An 18,799-nucleotide genomic window follows, 5' to 3' on the forward strand; every position below is an offset into this window, starting at 1 on the left:
GATCTTGGAGGAGGGATCAAAGACTCCTCTGTTAGTCACCGCATTTCCACTAAAGCGACGACGAGGTCTTTTTCACTTTTAGGATCAGAATTTCTAAGAATTAATGGTGAGTGGTAGCTCTAAGAAGTATTTATGATTATTACTGTTTAGAATATGTGGAGTAAGGAATGCAATCAGAATATTCTGGAGAGGGAAGTTGGAAGAAAGGAGAAGGTGTGGATTTTCTGAGTCATGTGAAAGACCCAGCCACCAAGGTGTGAGGGCTGGGGGCTGGGGTCTGGGCCTGGGTCCCCATACCTGGTAGGCTTCATCCTGCAGCTTCTGCTTCAGGTACTCCTCCATCTTGAGCTCGTTCTCCAGCTGCCGGACAGAGTCATTTTCATAGTCTTCATCCTCTGGCTGCACGTAGGGGTCCCCATCTTCTGTGACCCTGGGGATGGACCACAGGGCTGTTTGGGAGCAAATCTTTTTTTTTTTTTTAGTTTATTTATTTATTTTGAGAGAGAGAGAATGAGTTGGAAAGGGCAGAGAGAGAGAGAGGGAGACAGAGGATCCAAAGTAGGCTCTGTGCCAACATCAGAGACCCCCATGCAGGGCTCGAACTCACCAATCATGAGATCATGACCTGAGGTGAAGTCACACGCTTAACTGAGTGAGCCTCCTAGGCACCTCTGTGAGCAAATCTTAAAAGCATGAGTGGAATTCCAGTGTTAGTTGTAGTTTGGGGGCACATTTAACTTGGACTCCTAATTCACTTCTTTGTTTCAATTAATTTCAATTCAGTGTCTTCTATTACCTAACAGAAATTTTTTTTAATAAACTTTGGAGGTTTGGAGAAATACACAATCAAAGTATTCTCATATGTAGTTTGTCTACAGCAGTCTGATGATCACTGGCTATCTCTGTTTTCCTCTGATTTACAGGAATGGGTTGCCCTTAAAGTGTTTGTCAATCATAAAAAAAGGCAGCATCTTTTGGGAGGATATAGTTTTTTCAATCTGAGGGCTTTTTTTTTTTTTTTTTAATGGAAACCAAGATCACTTTCCATGAGGAAAGTGAGCCCTCTAGTGAAATACTGATTAAGGACATTTGTTCATAATTTAACCCTCTTTGTATTATGTACATATGTAGGGCACATGCACCTGTGTGCTTTATTTTTATAATACAGTAAGTCTTAGAATATCAGCTCATCGGTTCTGGAAGGTAATACTTGAACCCATAGCTCTTGATCTTAAAAATTATTCTGAATCTAAGAAATCTACTTAAATTATTCAATTCTACCATGAAATAAATAGCTAGGAATGCTCTCATTCACTAATGTGTGACTCTATTTCCATGTGTCCGTGCCAGTTTATAAAAACCTTTCCTGAGACTGAACATAAATTCACGACCTAAATCATAAGACTAAAATATTCTCAGGGTAGAACACACATAGTACATGTTTAGGTAGTACAGATATTAATCCCCTAAAGTGAAAAGAGTGGTAAGTAGAAGTTTCTGGGTTGGAACTTAAATGCCATTGTTCATGTTTATTTATATCTGTATGACATGTTCTCATTATATTTAGAGGTTTGGGGCAGCCTGAAAGTAGGTTTGCAAGGCCTTTGTGAACTGTCTCTCCCCAATTTTCATAGCCATGCTCATGGCTGGTTCTCGTACCAGCCTTCTGGGGACAGTGGACTGGGGCAGACGTAGCCACAGACTTGGATCTTAGGATCAGAGTGAGAAGATTTTAGGTGACCACATATAAATGCTTCATTATAAAAAATCAAACGGACATGTTATTTACCAGACTAAACTGATGACAATTAATTCACCATTTTGAATAACAAATCAAATAATTCTAGATTACAAAGTAAAGGACAAGAAAATGAACTAAAATTAGAAGCAGCAACCTATTGCTATTTGGAATTATGTTATAACTGTTTTGTTTTGATCTTAATGCCTGCCTTTTCACAATCAGCTTTCAGACCACGTCTATTTATAATTTCCCATTATTACTGGTCTACTCACTACTTGGATTGAGATCCAAAGCGCCAGAAAAGCTTCTGGTTAGTTTCTTTTTTGGGTTCTGAAACTGGCCGGTTCATTTTTGTAGACTAGTCTTCAGAACTTTTCACATTAAACACCATCACCCTTCTGCAGTATTTTTTTATTAAAAATTTTAATTTTTTTGGTTTTGAGAGAGAGAGAGAGAGAGAGAGACAGAGGTGAGGGGGAGAGGGAAAGAGAGAGGGTCCTAAGCAGGTTCCATGCTCACTGCAGGGCTGGAGGCTTGATCCCATGACTCTGGGATCATGACCTGAGCCAAAATCAAGAGTCAGACACCCAATGGAATGAGCCACTTATGAGTCCTACTTCTATAATTTTAATGCTCAGTGATCCCCTTTGCCTTTCTGGTGAGCCCCTGCCCATGTCTCTCACAGCTGCATGAGCCCAACTCTCTTCCAGGTTCCCTTGCTTCCCTGCCTTCCCTACCTCCCAAGCTGGGCTCTGCAAATCTGTCCCAGCTAGCTCTCCCTTTGTTTCTCAGCTTTGCTTTCCTGTCAACTTTGAGTTTGAGCTGATCCAGGGGCACAGAAAGTCTAGAGGGGACGTCACTGATTCTGCTGGTTTCTGTCAAGCTACAGAAGCCTAATTGGAAAGAGATCTTTGTGAAATGTCTTTCAAAGGTCAGATTTATACATACTCCGCAAGTCGACCAGGTTGGATTTCTTTATAATGCGATTTTATACATTCACTTATTTCAATTCCAAGTGCTTACATAATGTTGTTTACACTCATTCTGAATAGAGACTTCTCCAGCATCACCTGGTCTTCTATGGGCAAATACAGTAAATTTAGAAGATATAATGATTTATCCCCTGAACTAGTCTGTGAGTCCTGGAAGGCCAGCAGGGATTTTTAAATACTATGTTTGTATGCAACTAGCACCGTACCTTGGGTGGGGTAGGCTCTTAATGAGCACTGGTTACTTTTGGTTATTGCTATTCTGGATACAGTGGTGGGGGGGAAAGTCCCAACACCAAATTTAATGTAGCATCCTCTTCTGCATCATCCCTTTCCAAAATAAAGGACTAAGAAACCATGTTATTATTTTCTGATGATCCCTACCGAGTGTTCTGTTACTGAGGAATGTTCTGGAGCAGAAGATACTCACACGTCACTATGCATGGTGCTGGGGGTAGCGCCACCATGGAGGTACCCAGGTTTTCGGGCGTGGATTTGTGCTAGAAAAGCCTTTTCAGAGGTTGGCGATGGAACCAGTTCCTCAAACTGAGTCCGTGCAAATTCAGAATCCACGTTACTCTCAGTTTCACTCCCCACCTCTGTTAGGGATGATTGAAGAAATGAATAACGACTTAGACTTTTTTGTGATTTGGTAAATAAAGGGTTAGACTTAACATAAGTCAAGCTGTGCTGTATAAAACATCAACCAGTTATTGTACATAAGCCATCGGAGTTTATCATTTTTATCAAAATGACATTTGATACTGACATGGATTTCTAGAAAATTATTTGGTATATGGGATTGTCTTTTTGGACAATCATATTATCAGGAATTTTTGTGTCTTAATTTCTTAATACTTTGTTTTATTCTTTTTACAAAAGTCTTCTTTAAAAGTGTTCCTACTTTTGCTTAATATTACTTTTTTTAATGTTTTATTTATTTCTGAGAGAGAAAGAGAGAGACAGTGTGAGCAGGGGAGGGTCAGAGAGAGAGGGAGACACAGAATCCAAAACAGGCTCCAGGCTCTGAGCTGGCTGTCAGCACAGAGACCGACATGGGGCTCAAACCCATGAACTGTGAAATCATGATGTGAGCTGAAGTTGGACACTTAACCAACTGAGCCACCCAGGCGTCCCAATATTACTTTAATTTAGGAAATACAAACCTAAACTACTATATTCACTTAATATTTCAATGTATTATAACTATAAACTAATAGTATATGAAGTGTCCACAATAAGAATAACATTTTTAGTCATCATTTGCTAGGGCGGAGTGGGTACTTGCCATTAATCAGGATGTATTAACTACTGTTATTTTGATCCTCATTGCTAATATTAATCCAAACTAGTAGAAACAATTTTCATTTCTTCAATTCTTATTATAGAGGCCTTAAGAAACTTAAATCCAGAATATTTTTAATAATAAAGTTTTATTTCATATAATGTTTGTAATCTCAAACTATGTGACCAGAGTCGTGCCGGACAATTATCTTCCTGACTGGGCTTATGGAACAGACGAACGAGATGTATTAGTAACTGGTAAATATTAATTTGAATATTCATGCTGATAAAGTTTTAAATACTCCGTAGAGTATTATTAGAATTAAGGAGTCTCTCTCAACGTTATGCTCTTTATTTTCTGGGCAGATCTTTCTTTAGACATATTGCAAAGGTAAATTTCAATTTAGCCTCATTCAAATAGCCACGCATTTCAAGTTAACAGAGTTCAAATTAGTAACTAAAACATTTGACCTTCGAAAATAACTTTAGCATCATGTCGCACTGGATCATATTACAGGTTATACATACTAGATATTACAAATACTAGAATTACAAGTCAATTTTAGTATTTTTCTTTATTCCTTTCTGCAGGTTTCAAAGTTTCTGCATTAAGCATGTATCAATCGTCTTCTCACCAGCAAAATATAAACAGTGCTAAAAAATCTGAATATACCAACAAAATATCACATCGACCTTTAAAAAATCTTTTTTATATTTGACAATGAGGAGGTCTCTAGAAGAGGCCCTTAGCACTTAGAGGTCCCTCTGCAAAGAGCTGACAAATGAGAGGGGACCAGGGACTCACCGGAATTCAGCTCTTTCACAAGAGAGGACATGGTGTTAGTGATGGAATCGGCTGCTACTAGTAAGTCATTCCTCAAGTTTCTTCTTGAACCTTGAGCGAAGAAGAAACGATAATTTAAAAAAACACACACAGCTTTTATTTCCCCCCTCCTAATTTTTTGTGTGGTTTATCATTTACATTGATATCCTAAAGCAAGAAAACCTCCAAGACTTCTCCTTTTCAGAGGTGTTTTGGTTCATTTTCTGAAAAACTACATTGTACTGAGGGCAATGGCCTCGATGTTAAGAAGACATGACCACGGATGAGGGAGGGGCTCATTTAATCTATTGTACAGACCAGAGGAGTTCTGCAAGTGAAAGGGGGTAGTACGATAAGAAGACTGTGATGTGGCACAACCTGGGAAGGTCCCAGGTAAACCAGTATCTACAGTCACTTTTCTTAGGAAACCTCACACAGATGCAAAGTCTGGTTTTGCCTGGAGACCTGCACCTTGCCGGCTGCTGCTACCATTTCAGCCATGGCCTGGTTGCTCAGCACATGGGATTCCGATCTCCATCACCACAGCCTCTATCTGTCATTAGGGCTCCCAGAGTTCTCCCTACCATGGTAGGAAATCTCTGGGGAATGGGGACCCTAAGCACTGAATGCCCCAGAACATGGAAGACGAGTAGAGAGTCTTCTCCTGCGCTAAGACCTGGGCGGAAGATGTTCATCTGATACCCTGAATTGCAACTTGGGCTATGTTTCTCCATGGTAGAAAAATATTACAATGATGTTTCAGGCACATGAAGGGTTACATGGGAATTTGTGGGCTGGCTTGGGTGTGAGGTAGAGATGGAACATAATATCTCAAAAGGCTCAAGATTCCAAACACCTGACTTGCAGATGAACTTGGGCAGCAAGAACTCCTTCTGATCCAGGAGCTGCCCATAGGCCACACTTCATCCTGTACTTTCTCACAAAGTCAAACTCAGAATGTAAAATAACAAATACATGTAAATTACAAAATCAAGGGAAATAAAACAATTTTAATAGAAAGCTGATGGATTTAAAATACTGCAAATTTCTTCAAGATCAGATTTAGAGAAAGGACATTTTTTCTTCTAAAAATGAAAAAAAGTTATTTTGAGTAACTTCAAAATTTTTTTGTATAACTTATTTTCTTTTTCAGGAAAAAAAAGCCATATTATATGGATCTTTCCTTTTTCTTCATAGCAGAGAGTACATCATTCTCTTCCTTTAAAATGTAAGATTTTATCCCTCATACACAATGGATGAGAGTGTCTCTTTCCTCACACTCTTGCTATTTCTGGATATCGCTAATGTCAATATTTTAAAAATCTGCTAGACAAGAGGTGATACTTGTATTTCTACAATAATTTGTGAGACTGGACACCTCTTTATATCTTTACTGGCAATTTATAGTTCTTTCCATATCCTTTACCTATTTTTGTTTTGAGGATGTCTTTTTCTCACTGATTTCTATATGCTTTAGGAGTAGCTGAAATTATGAAACTTGATTGCCACATAAGCTGGAAATGTTTTCCTCAAGTCCATTTTTTGTTTTTTGACTACATTTATGTTTCTTTTTGCCTTAAAACTAGCAGTCAACTATGTCTCTCTTTTCCTTAGATCTATATGTGAGGATCTGGAAGGATGTTCACCATATATTGCTAATTTAAAGAAAATGCAACTTGGCGACCAAAACGCAATGCATGGTCTTGCTTGTGTGAAAAAGAAGGGGAGATGTTTATAAAAACACACTGAAACATACATAATTATATGTACATGAAAAATTGAGAAGGACCGAACTGTTGAATAGTAGTTACTTCTGGGAATGAGACTGGTAGCGTGAAGGTCTGCAGAAGCATTTTCCCCCCCAAACTTTCTGTAAATGTAAAAAGGGATGGCAAGAAAAAGTCTGAAACGTGTTAAAATATTTCCAAATGAATACAGTCACTTGCCTTGAGGACCTTACCTCTACCCATGGTGTGTGAATGGAAAAGGCAGCGGGTGGGAGAATACTGTTATAGTTATCAGTCTTTGTGCTTATCCATTAGCCATGGAGGCCAACCTCAAATCCTTTGGCCCTGTATTACAGAGGCAATGGTCAACTCTTTAGGGCAGCTGTCAAACGACTAAATTATCTGCTTGATCACTGCAGGGCTACATCCCACCTCAGCTGGGGCTGTTTAACCTCGATTTGAGTTTGCTTTAACATAAACCAGGAAATAAGATCTTTCAGAATTTTAAATTAAATTTAAATTTAAGTTACATTTATAAAGTTTCCTGGGATATCCGTGAAAGGTGTTCCCTTCCCTTAATGAGCAAAGGCCCATAAAAAATGGGGGCGATAGAAGCTGAGGGAAGGTAAGAGGGTGAAGTGAGAAGCAGACTAGCCTAAGGAGTTTCTCAATCAGCGCTGGGGCCAGGTGGGCACAAGGAATGCCCTGGCATCTCCACAGTGTGGCTCCGAAGATTCTAACCGCTCAACAATCCACGGTGACCTAAGTGCTGCGAGAAAAAGCAGAACACAACAACAAAAAGTGACCCCACTTACTTTGTGCAAACGCCTCCTGAACATCACCCCCGACCCCCGTGAGGGAGTCCTGAGGCGTGTGGGATGGGCTGGAGCAGGCAGACGCGGACCGCACGGGCATGGGGATGGGCCTGCTGATGGTGTGGCTGGGGGAGGAGCGAGGAGAGCCTGCCCCCTGGGTCTGGAGAGACAATGCGAGTCATTAATTGGCTTTCCCAAAGCCTCCGTCAAAGGTTAAAAACAGTCACAGTGAGGTTCCGGAGCAAGAGGGCATCCTAGGTAGTTGAGATGGTAAGTCTAAACCTGAGTTGCAGGTGCAGATAATTTAGGACCTTATTCTCTATAATCTGGAGTTTTGGTTACTATTGGAAGTTGAGAATATTATTAGTACAGCTTTGTTCTATAACACATGAGATGTGTGCCCACATAATGAGGCTACTGTTAAGCGGTGAAAATTACAAGGTGTGTCTGTTTCCTCCTTGAAGGAAATTCTACATAGAATAAAAAGACATTTATTAAGGTCAAAGTTTGCAATATAAACGAAGAGACTATTTGGGATGGTGTGGTTTATACCTTCCTAAATACTCAACCTGTCTGTCCTGGCATCATCTTTGAGGATAATTTACAGGCCAGACCATGGCATGCAATGTTGTGCATATTGAGTCTCAAACTAAGAATCAAATGAGATATAAATTGTTTAATCCCTATTTTATGGTAAAAGTTCACTTTGTCAAACTGCTCTGTGACTCAGAGAGATCCAAACAAGGGAGGGAAAAAAAATCCTCTTGGATTCTAATTTTTGGCCACTGTGTCCTATAGGAAATGTCCTTCTCTTCATCGATGAAAAAGCAGTTAATTTCAGCAAAAAGAACAGTGGGATTGAAAAGGGAGTAAAGAAAAAAAGGAGAAAGCAACTAAAAGCCATTTCTGTGTGTGCCGCAGTCTGCGGCATGAAACTGTTCACACCTTGAATTTCATAGCTTCGTCTCCACAATGGGGTTTCTTGGAAACATTTTCTGTGTTATAATAATTAGTTTACAAAGGAAGCCAGTCATGAATAAGAGGATGCAATGAGACCCTCTGGTGCATACTCAAAGATGAGGTGTTCAGGTGCTCACACAGACTCCATTCCAGCCTGCTGGGTCTGGCCAGGGAGAGTGAGGACTCTTCCACAGCAAGGCCCAGAGATGCAGAACCAACCCATTCACACCCAGGGGCGTGCACCCTGATAGCACTGCTCTGGAGTGTTTGATTTAGACTCGGCTGAGGGTCGGGCTGCTTGCAGTTAAAACACACAACATCAATCCTGTCAAATGCCATGCTGTTAGCTTTCCGGGGCTTGGCATCACACAAACAAGTCACATCTATAAATTGAGAAAAATCTAGAATTAAAAACGAAGCAAGACAGAACACAGCAAGGGAAAGAACTCATGTGATAACCAGTAGGCTGGGGATTCCACTCTTTTCAATCTCAACAGTACCTTGAATGGGCTGTCCGGGCCCAGGGAAGAGAAGTTTGCCCGCTCGCGATGCTTTGCAGCCTGTAGCCCCAGCCCGCTCAAGGACGGGTCTGGTTTTCCCCAGCAAACCTTGCCAGCTCAGTCTCATTAGCCACGAAACCTCTGCTTCTGAGCTACCGCGGCACCCCCCTCCTTCCCACGCCAATAATACGTGGCCACGTTAGAGTCTGTGTTGCCGTGTAGAAGGGTCTCCGTGTGCATCCCCACTGATTTCTCTCCATGACCCCCTGAAGTAGGGCATCATTACTCTCAAGGTGCAATTGTGGACCCCAGTGCTCAGACAGTTAGGAGGCTGAGCAGGAGAACTTGGGCTGGCATCTGAGCACAGATGCTCTGGCTGCAGGGACCTGGCTGGGTTTTGGCTACTGAGGGTCCATCAAAGGGGTTTCACTGCCTTGAGGGCCGCCTCCCCCTGGCAACCCCTCCTGTGTGCCATTCTCCAGGCAGGGCCCTTAGCAGGGCTCCCTGCCCTTTCTTACCTGTCCTCTTTACCAAGGGCCAGACACAGCATGGAACTGAGGAGGGACTGGGATGGGAAGTGGACAGAGGGGCTGAAGGGAAGAGGCTCCTCTTGGCTACACAGCTGGGTTACCCCTCAGCTCTGGGGAGCCAGACCGTCTTCTGGGGTAGCGGGTTCATCATAACAACAATACCACTCCACTTCTGTATGTATTAACAGTGTACAAAGCACTTTCACATACACTGTTTGGCTTCATTCTCCTCATTGTTGGTGCTAGGAACGATAGCTTATTATTTGAATAGCAATTGACAGTCTACGAAGCACTTTAACCACACTATTTCACTTAATCCTGCCAGCAACCGTATGAAGTATTATATTCCCATTTTTCAGGTTAGCATCCTGAGGCTCAGAGGCACTAATTGGGTTACTCAAGGCCTCTGAACTAGAGAGTGGCAGAAATAAAAGGGATCCCCAGCCTTTCGCCTACAAGCCCAGGGCTTTCCCACAGCACCACAGCCGCTTCTGGGGATTGCGGGCCCCGTGACCAATCATCACATGCTTCACTATGGAGAAAGATTTAGCAGCCTGAAGGTTGAGAACACACAGTATCTGGACCCACCAGTGAGTGGTGTTGGAGTAGGGTCCCAAGGCTTCTGGCTGGGATGGGCAATACCTTTTAACTGCTGGATGGTGGGGCTCAGTGTGTGTGCCCTGGTGGTGGAAGAGCTTGTGGGCTGTTTATCAATCAGTACAGATATGCAGCTTCAAAGCTCTTATCTGCAAATTTGAAATCCAAGAAGCAACATTTGTTGTTTCATTACTGATGTGAAGCTATTTACATGATGCCTTGACTGTATTGTCTTTCTAATTTTCTTCAATGTTTATTTATTTTGAGAGAGAGAGACACACAGAGTGTGAGCAGGGAGGGGCCAAGAGGGAGACACAGAATCTGAAGCAGCCCCCAGGCTCTGAGCTGTCAGCATAGAGCCCAATGTGGGGCTTGAACCCACAAATGAGATCATGACCTGAGCCGAAGTCGGACGCTCAACCGACTGAGCCACCCAGGCAACCCCCTGTACTGCCTTTCTAAAACCCAGAAAGAGTCTGAATCCTGGGACACATCCAGACCTGGTGATTTCAGACGTGGGGCTACGGGTCTGCATTTCAGTATCTTAATGGCTGTACTGGGGCTGCACGCACACCACTCACTGGCCCATTCCATCAGGCTCTCCGGTGCAGGGTGCTCGTGGGGCTGTCTTCTTCCTTTGGGCATTAACCTGGCTCTTCTAACCTTCCAGTCTGTAAGTCTCTTACCTCTGGCAACACCCTCCCTTTTTCCTGGTGCTCTGAGCTCTCTCCTGATGGGATTGAGGCATTCCCAGCCCTAACTCTCCATGCTTAATAATGCCTGGTCTCCAAAGCCAACTTTCCCCACTTCGTTCTGCCTGCTTCTTTCCTTCAAAACCTCTCTTCGTGGGTCTGTGTTAAGAGAAAAATAATTCACTATAGTGATGTGTTAAGGGAAAAAACAATGGCCTGAATCTCAGTTACACCAATGTGTAAATGACTGATAGCCATCATCTCCTAAATGAATATCTAATTGGTGTAATTTCAAGCAGTCTGATTACATGAAGAATGCAAGTAGAGATTCTGTGCTGGAGACAAGACCCGGTGGCATCTTCCCTGCAACTCCCAATCCCCAAGGAATGTCTAGACTCTGGGCTGGTGGGGGGGCGGGGAGGCCTCTGGCTCCCTGGGTGACCATGGCCCTGTCTCTTTGACTGGACACTGTCCAGTTTGATGCACAGTAGCTTCCTGGGACCTACCGCTGGAAATGCTATCTCTGGCCCTCCTTTCTGTTCTTCCTGTAGGCTCACTAGGAAAGGGCAGTTGCCTTTTGGCATTGGGGTAGATCAGTGGAGTTTCATTTTCAGGTAGTGACTGCTGTGGAATGGTGGCCTCTGGTCTGGTCATGAAGTATGGCTGTCTGTTAACAACTTTAGAAGAGTTAGAGTGAGTAATCTCTTGAACATCCTTTCCTGGAAATTACTTGACGATTAATGGAGTGAAGAGTTAAGGGACAATGGTCCATGCAGATCAATATATAGATCTAAAATTCCTGAGAGGAGAGTTGATTTATGGAGGAAGGAAAACATACATCATACTTGGCAAATTTAAAATAGCTTGCTTCCTAGTGAATAAATGAAAAATTCATTTCTGCGCTCCATCCTCTGAGCCCACTCAACCTGCTGTTGTATCAATTTTTAAGAAGTCTGACAAGATCCATACATTTTCTGATTTTTTCCAGGAAGTGTTTTGGTTTCCACTCGACACCAGAAAGGAGGGAGCCTTCAGGGAAGAGACCAAATGTGTAATTGCTGAACCAGCACTGTCTGGAGACACGGCTGAGCAGATGACCAGGAGACAGGAGTGCAAGACCCTCCCCCTGCCTGAAAAGTCTGCTGCTCAGGCTTGGCTGGAAATGCAGCTCCATCAGCTGGTTTGACTTAGCATCCTGAGAAGGTACAGAAGAGCAGTGTTTAGCTATGCCCGACCCTCTTATCACCCTTTCTTCCAATTCGCATTCACTGACTATCATCACAGGGATTGCTGTGTACGAAGGGCTATGGGAGTAGAGATGAGGTGACTTATCCTCACTCGTCAGGCAGGGGCATCACCTGACTTGGGTCTTAATAGTGGAGATTTCCGGGCGGAAGAGAGGATGTATTGCCAGGAAAGAAGAATATTCCAGGTCTTAGAGTGTCATGAGCAAGGGAAGAGAAGAGGAGGGGTATCACAGAGAGTGCGAGGAGGCCAGGATTGGTTGACCCCCAGGTTTGCTTTGGGGAGTGAAGAGGACTGAGGCTAGTCAGAGGGCGGTTTAATCTGAATCAGAAGGTCATCTCTGAAGGTTTTTAAGTAGAGAAATAATTTTTACTTTCCTAGAATGAATTGACTAAGTCCCTAATATTAACAAAGTTTGTGTGAGAGACGGAGAGCCTGAGAGGGTATGTTCTGAACACAGGACGTCAGTCCTAATACCATAGTTGATTATTTATGATATGAATCGTGCCCCCTCCTCACCATCCCATATCTGGTTGCTTCACCACTCCACAGAATACCCACCAGAGAAGATGGGTGAGGGAAATAAAGGAAGGTGAACTGATGCTGATAAAACTCGTTATTTCTGGCTCGTTCGTATTCCCAGGGTGTTTGGGAGAAGTAGGAACCTGAGGGACCATGATTTCCCAAGTTAACTGTGCCTCCAGTCACTAATAGAAAAGAGAATGGGCCAGGGATGGAATTTGAAATGGTGTTTCACTTTCCTCCTCTGACTGAGACACTCTTAGCTAAAGAAGGAAGAGAAGTGAGTGCCTGTGTACATGCATGCGTGTGCATAAAATATGGGTTAAATTACAAGTTTACATAATGTTGGATGTACGTGTATACACATATACATCTTCTTATACTAATATCTGACATGCATATAGTATTTTACAAAGTGCTTTCACACCCAGTAGCTTTCAAAATCTACCCTCAAATCCTGTGTGCCGTGTGTTAGCAGTTTGTTTGAGATAGGTTACCAGGAACTTAACTGACTTACTCAAGAAATGACAGGTGAGAGTGAAGAGCAGGGACCCTGCCATCAGGTCTAACACCAGTCATCTTTCTGCAGAAAAGTTTTTTGAGTCCTTACAAGTTTAGACCTTCTAAACTCAAAGTCAGGATATCTGGTTTTAGACTGGGACATGATGCTGGAAAATGGAAGTCTACCAGAAGCTCTGAAACATCCTGTCATTGCAATTATACCCCAGCTGCCATCATTCTTACACTTTTTATGAGTGTTTTTTTTATGGTTCCTTCAATAAATCTTAAAAATACGCAAAGAAGAAAGAGGGTAGGATAATTTTGATGCAAGTTTTGTAAAAAAAATTTATTGCTTATGATACCATAATCATCATATTATATTACAGGCACTATTTGTTTTTTTAATTCATGTTCTTTCCTCAAGGGGGATAAATTCATGCATTATCTCTAACAGGAAACAGTAGAAGTAGGAATTATATATACCAGTATCATAAAATACATTGAACCACACAGACTTATGATAAAGCAAGTAGAGGTTATTAAATCAAGCACAATTGTTGTGTGCAGTGTCTTAAATCTGATTTTACAAAGAGAATGTCCCCAAAGGGGTAAGGCTCATAAATAAAAACAGAATTTAGAAGCAGACGCCAGACTAAAACCTCTAAATTCTCTCCTTAGATCATGTTATACCAAGTCCATATATTTGAATGGCATGTTTCTTTCCTTTTAGAATTGCCTTCTCAGGATTGGGACATACAGGGTCCTGTCTTTAATTTTAACTGAAGGTCAGTATAATAATCAGCCACTTGACATCTGCTGCTGCATTTGTCCCTTTTATTATTCAGCACAAATTCTCTAAAGCTCCAAGTAAAGACTTTCTTCTCATATTTTATGCTAACAGAAATTTTGGTCCCCTGAGAACTGGTATTTCTGTTCTGATAAAACCAATTATGTTTTCCTTTTTTTTTTTTTTTTTGCCTCATTGCCAAAAGCTCAGAGGAACACCCTTGTCTCTTATGATTAGCATATCTGCATTTTCCCTTCTTTAGTTTCTGATCTTTCTATATTTATTTTATGAAGTCATTGTTGATATCTTTTGTTGTAAGCTGCCTTGGGTCCTTTTTGAAAAGAGGCTTGACTGTACAAGCAAATTGATAAATGCCTAAGACAAGCAAACTCTCTCCCCACCCAGACATTGACCTGCTGACATCTGAGCACTCCTAGGGATGGCCCTTTAGAACCTAGGCAGCGGGTCCCAGCTGAGGGCTGGCTTTCAGAGACTCAGTTGAGGGCTCTGTGAGAGGAGCTGGAAGGAAAGGAGGCAGTAATGCTCTATGAGTGCTGCCACTGTTTGGCTCTTTGCAGCTATGGGTTTATGAACTTCCTGGTCCACACAGCCTTTCAAGAATGTGTGGCCTGGAAAAGGGTGGGAAAGGAGCCCCTGGGGGAGACAGCTCAGCAAGGCTGATGGACTATAGGATGACTACCCTCTCTGTTTCCACTAGGTGGAAGAAGGTTATATTTGAGCTCCCCCCTACCCCCCACTTTTTTTCTGTGCACATGCTAAGTAAGAGACAGGAAAGAAAAGAGGCTGTTTGCAAAGAAAAGCAGTAGAGCAAGGCATTTTTCTCTACCATGATCTAAGTGTGCTGGAAGTACAATAGCAATACCCCATGTACACCTTTATGGGCAATTAGACAGGCTATAAATGTGCGTCCTTCACCCAGGGGGACTGTCTCTCATTAAAATTTGACTTTAGTAAAGCAATTTTTTTCACAAAATACAAAATAGTGTAATACATTGTCTTTATTGTCTGACATTACAGATTAGTTTTACACTTTCCTTTTTTACAGACCATGGGAATGAAGGGTAAAAACGTGTCCAGCATTTTGCAAACATTCTTTGTTACACACAAACACACACAATGAATAATAGGAAAGAGAATACAGAAGAATAAAAGGTACGTTGAAATTGGACAGGCTGTGGTTCTAAGTGATCCATGGAAATGATGTGACACTTCCTGGTGATACCAACCAGCAAGTGGGATATATCCTCATACACGGTTTGGTACATGCACTTGAACTTAAAGCTGCTGTTCTTTTGCTTCTATTTTGTTATTATTGTTTTTTGAGTACGCTACTCCCTCTCCTGGCTCTGAACCTGACCACAGGGTCGGACACAGGGTTCCAGTGGAGAGACTACAGTTACAAAGGAGTCACAATGTTCCTGCTTCCAGAGAAGATGTATGCAAGGGCTTGTGAACTCCCAGAGCAGAGAGGTTCTTGGTGATAAGGGAAAGGCTGAAAGTTACCTATTCTTTTGAGATTATTGCGAACCAGTGGTAGGGATTCCGCTTGCAAGAACTAAACAATGGGAAATGAGCAGTTACTGAGTACAGTGTTTCTCTCGGATTGAACACAATTTGGTGACCAGAGGGGAACAGGGCTTAGTAATTATGCAATGAAAAGAGATGTAATTGGCTGACTTTAGTACAAAGAGGTCACACACCTTTCCAGTAAAATGGAAACGGAACTAAATGAGAGGATGCAGAGGTTAGCTTGAGTGCTGTGGGCACCTTAAGTGGGTGGAGTGGGTGTCTCTGTTCAGAGACGGGTCTGATCAACAACCCAGAAAAGCAGGAGACTGGTTGGAAACTTAGACCCCTGGAGATCTAAAAAGTCTCCAACACATTACGATTTTTTCCCCTCTTCTAAAAGGTGTAATGGCTCTTCTTTGAAGGCCCACAGTAGTAATAGTTATTAAAAAACTGCTAAATTTTATATGTCTCAATTCAAGCACTACATTGAAAAGGAAGCAAATTAGTATGATTTTTTTTCTCTTTCCAAACTGAAGCATGAACATACATTAGAGGCAAAAGCAATGAGAAAAACAGCAGGATGGCAGGCCCCTCCATAGTTAGTTAAGACCTGCAGTAGGGAACATAACTTACTCCCTGCTTCAGTTCTTCTTCCTACAGAAAGATTGAATCAATAACAGTTAGGTTACCCAGGGTTCCAGGCAGAGCGCGTACATATTGTGAGGGAACGCAAGATGGGGGAAACATCAACACGGCTTCGATGGTGGCCTCTCCTACCTCAGCGGCTTTAGTCCCAGGTCTATTTAGGTATGTGAGACTACAGACCATCTCATTCCCTCCTATGTCCATCCACCTTTCATCATGATCTATCCCTCTAGCCTGCTGTTTGCACATCCTGATAGAACAGACTATGCTCAGTTAGGCTAAGTTGATGCCAAGATGGCTGGTGGTAAATATACCCACCCATTGCTGTGGTGATAGAAGCTATAGGAATATAAGCAGTGGGCTATTTTCAAGGTTTCCTGTCATTCAGTGAAGGGAAAGATGAAATTGACCCTGTCCATTTGGTATATTTGGAAAGGAAAGCTGAAAGAGCTTTTCTGGATCATCAAATGAGACAACAGGGCAGAAACAGTGAGAGGTTATCCATTATCCAGTCCTGTCTTAATATACATAGTACAACAAAAACCGCGTTCTACACTTTACATAGCTAATGCACTGAAAAGTAAATTTTGTGAAGTGAAGATAAAGCATTCCCAACACTGATGGCAGGAAAAGTTGACTGAGGAATAAAAAACAAAACAAAACAAAAAAAAATAGAGCAAAGAAAATCAAAGAAGGAAGTGTTGCACTTATAGGTGTGTGTTCACTGCCAGGGCACAGTTAAGTTTCAACAAATATTTGTTAAATAAAAGAAAGGAAGGAAGGAGGAAGGAAGAGAGAAAGAAAGCAATGAAAAAGAGAAACAAAGAAAAAGGAAAGACAGAAAGAGGAAGGGCGAAACAGTAAATGATGGTGTATCGGGGACGCCAGGGATCCAGGGACTGGAAGGACAGACATCTGTCCCACAGGTGAGCTGCCCCAGGGACCCGGCAAGTTTCAGTATGAGCTCCTGCCTTTGGCATGTCACAGTTCCAATTCTCAGTGGTTTCTGCTTGTCTACCTCAGGTGGGATGACCACGTAGCAATGACACCTCTCCTGGGCTGACTGTGGTCAAGTGGCCATAATTAGCCTATATTGATTCACATGTGATTTAGTATATACTGAAAAAGGGGATAGGGGTTAATGCAATGGAGAAGGCCACTTCCCACTGAGAATAAGAGATTATAGTGCTCCGCAGAGGACTTCCCTAGATCATCTTGTTAAACACTCTACCTGCAGAGAGCTAAGGGGGTATTCATGTCTACACTTTGTACTTGAGACTCATGAAGTTACATGACTTGCTGCTACAGCCTCACAGATGAGAGAAAATATTTCACTGAAATTATCAGTTACTCTTCTTAATAAAACTATAATCTCCAAAGTTATTTCCTGGCTATATCTTCATTTTCTGAATGAGACATTAGCATCTGCTCAATTTATTCAGAACTTCTGAAGCTATTAAATGTACAGTATTCCTAAACAAATTCAGTTTTATTACTTTCAAGGACATAGGAACTAGAAATAAGTCAAAAGTTGTCCTATGAAGGTCCTCAGTAGTCTGGTTCCAGGAGCTGCTATCACTGGACATATCTAAGAAAAGATCCTATATTTGGGACTGAAGCCGTACCTTGGGGAAAATCACATATAGTAATTGGAGAAACCGCTGTATATTATATGGAAATGATTTTTATAAATGCCATAGTCACAGGTCTACAAAATATTTATTTGAAATGTCTTACCTTTAGTAGCTTCATGAGACCTTCTAACTGGACCATTAGCTCTCTCCGGCTCTCCTGGAGAGCAGACATTCTCTGTTCCAGCTCGTCCTTGCGCTGTCTAAGAAAGAAGTAGTCGTCATCAGAATAGCATTCAACCCACTGCGCTGATCACACTTCCCAGTCTTGTGACACTAGTAGACAACCTGAAAAGGGGCACCTCTGGATCTCTGATGTGGTTTCCAGGCAGGGAAATGTCAAATGAATGAACAATTATAGCTTGAGGTGTACATTTGTCTGTTAGACGTTGTACTAAAACACAAATGAATTAAAATCCTCTTGGATGTACTACCCCTTCTACCCTTAATTAACCAGTTAATGAAATCTTTTCTGAATGCTCAGTTATGTCCTGGGCCCTGTGCTGTGCCATTGGGCTCCCTTAAGACAACAAACAGAAATCAAATTGTCCCTGAAAGAGGTCAGTCCCACAGACTTTCCAAACCTAAGGACCTTTTTGTAAATCTCAAAGGGCATACTGATTACCTTAGTATTTGGAAATTGGATTTTAAAAGTTTATTTTTCATTTCTTCATCCTTAGTATGCAATGTGATGCCTTTCAGAGGTAAAATATTCATAGTACAGAGTTTTTATAGTCAATTGAAGTTTTCTGGTTTGGGTTTGAGTTTATAGGAGTTCTTACAGAACTGTTTCAACTGGAAATAGCCTACAAGGTTTGTGTTTGTTTAATTTTCTTTGTTTTGCAGAACTTCTATTAAACTGTCAGCAAGAATGGAAACCACAAAGGACAATCTATACTCCATCATTTACATTGACACTAAGAGGAACCAAGAATATCTTTAAAAGTAGGAAAAGAAATGAAACAGTATGGAGAAGAATATTAATGGTTCGTATTCTGATGTATATGTATACTTTTCAAGTGACTTTCAAGTCTATGATTTCATGATCATTAGTGAATAATATATACAATTTTTCCCCTTGCCCCAAAGGCTTCTGTCTGAGTTTGAGATATTGAAGCTTGTATTTTAAAAATGTGTGAATGATTTAACCATGTGTTACTGTATGAATGGATGTGCCTAGTCTCAATGGCATAGGCACAAGATTAAGTGGAGCTATAGCGGAGACTCTGAAATGAAAAACTGACGGTATAAAAATGTTACACTGACTTAGGTCAATGACT

The 18,799-nt window shown here is 41.7% G+C and overlaps 1 protein-coding gene across 6 annotated transcripts in view; it reads right to left on the minus strand.

Moving 5' to 3' along the window:
* The window catches only part of DTNA (dystrobrevin alpha), a 349,880-nt gene that overhangs the window by 7,318 nt on the left and 323,763 nt on the right, over positions 1 to 18,799 (minus strand). For 4 of the 6 annotated variants that reach the window (XM_077753816.1, XM_077753814.1, XM_077753820.1 and 1 more), the window contains 5 exons: positions 17,626 to 17,722; positions 7,380 to 7,539; positions 4,820 to 4,909; positions 3,161 to 3,329; positions 298 to 430 (listed from right to left, as the gene is read on the minus strand). In XM_077753816.1, coding sequence (XP_077609942.1) covers positions 298 to 430; positions 3,161 to 3,329; positions 4,820 to 4,909; positions 7,380 to 7,539; positions 17,626 to 17,722 — 649 coding nt within the window. Of the gene's footprint in view, positions 1 to 297; positions 431 to 3,160; positions 3,330 to 4,819; positions 4,910 to 7,379; positions 7,540 to 14,714; positions 15,898 to 17,625; positions 17,723 to 18,799 lie in introns of those variants that run through there. The other 2 variants (XM_077753818.1, XM_077753817.1) reach the window with 1 other exon arrangement.

This window comes from Crocuta crocuta, unplaced genomic scaffold (assembly GCF_008692635.1).
Source record: "Crocuta crocuta isolate KB4526 unplaced genomic scaffold, BGI_CrCroc_1.0 scaffold231, whole genome shotgun sequence".
In the NCBI taxonomy this organism is placed as follows: Eukaryota; Metazoa; Chordata; class Mammalia; order Carnivora; family Hyaenidae; genus Crocuta; species Crocuta crocuta.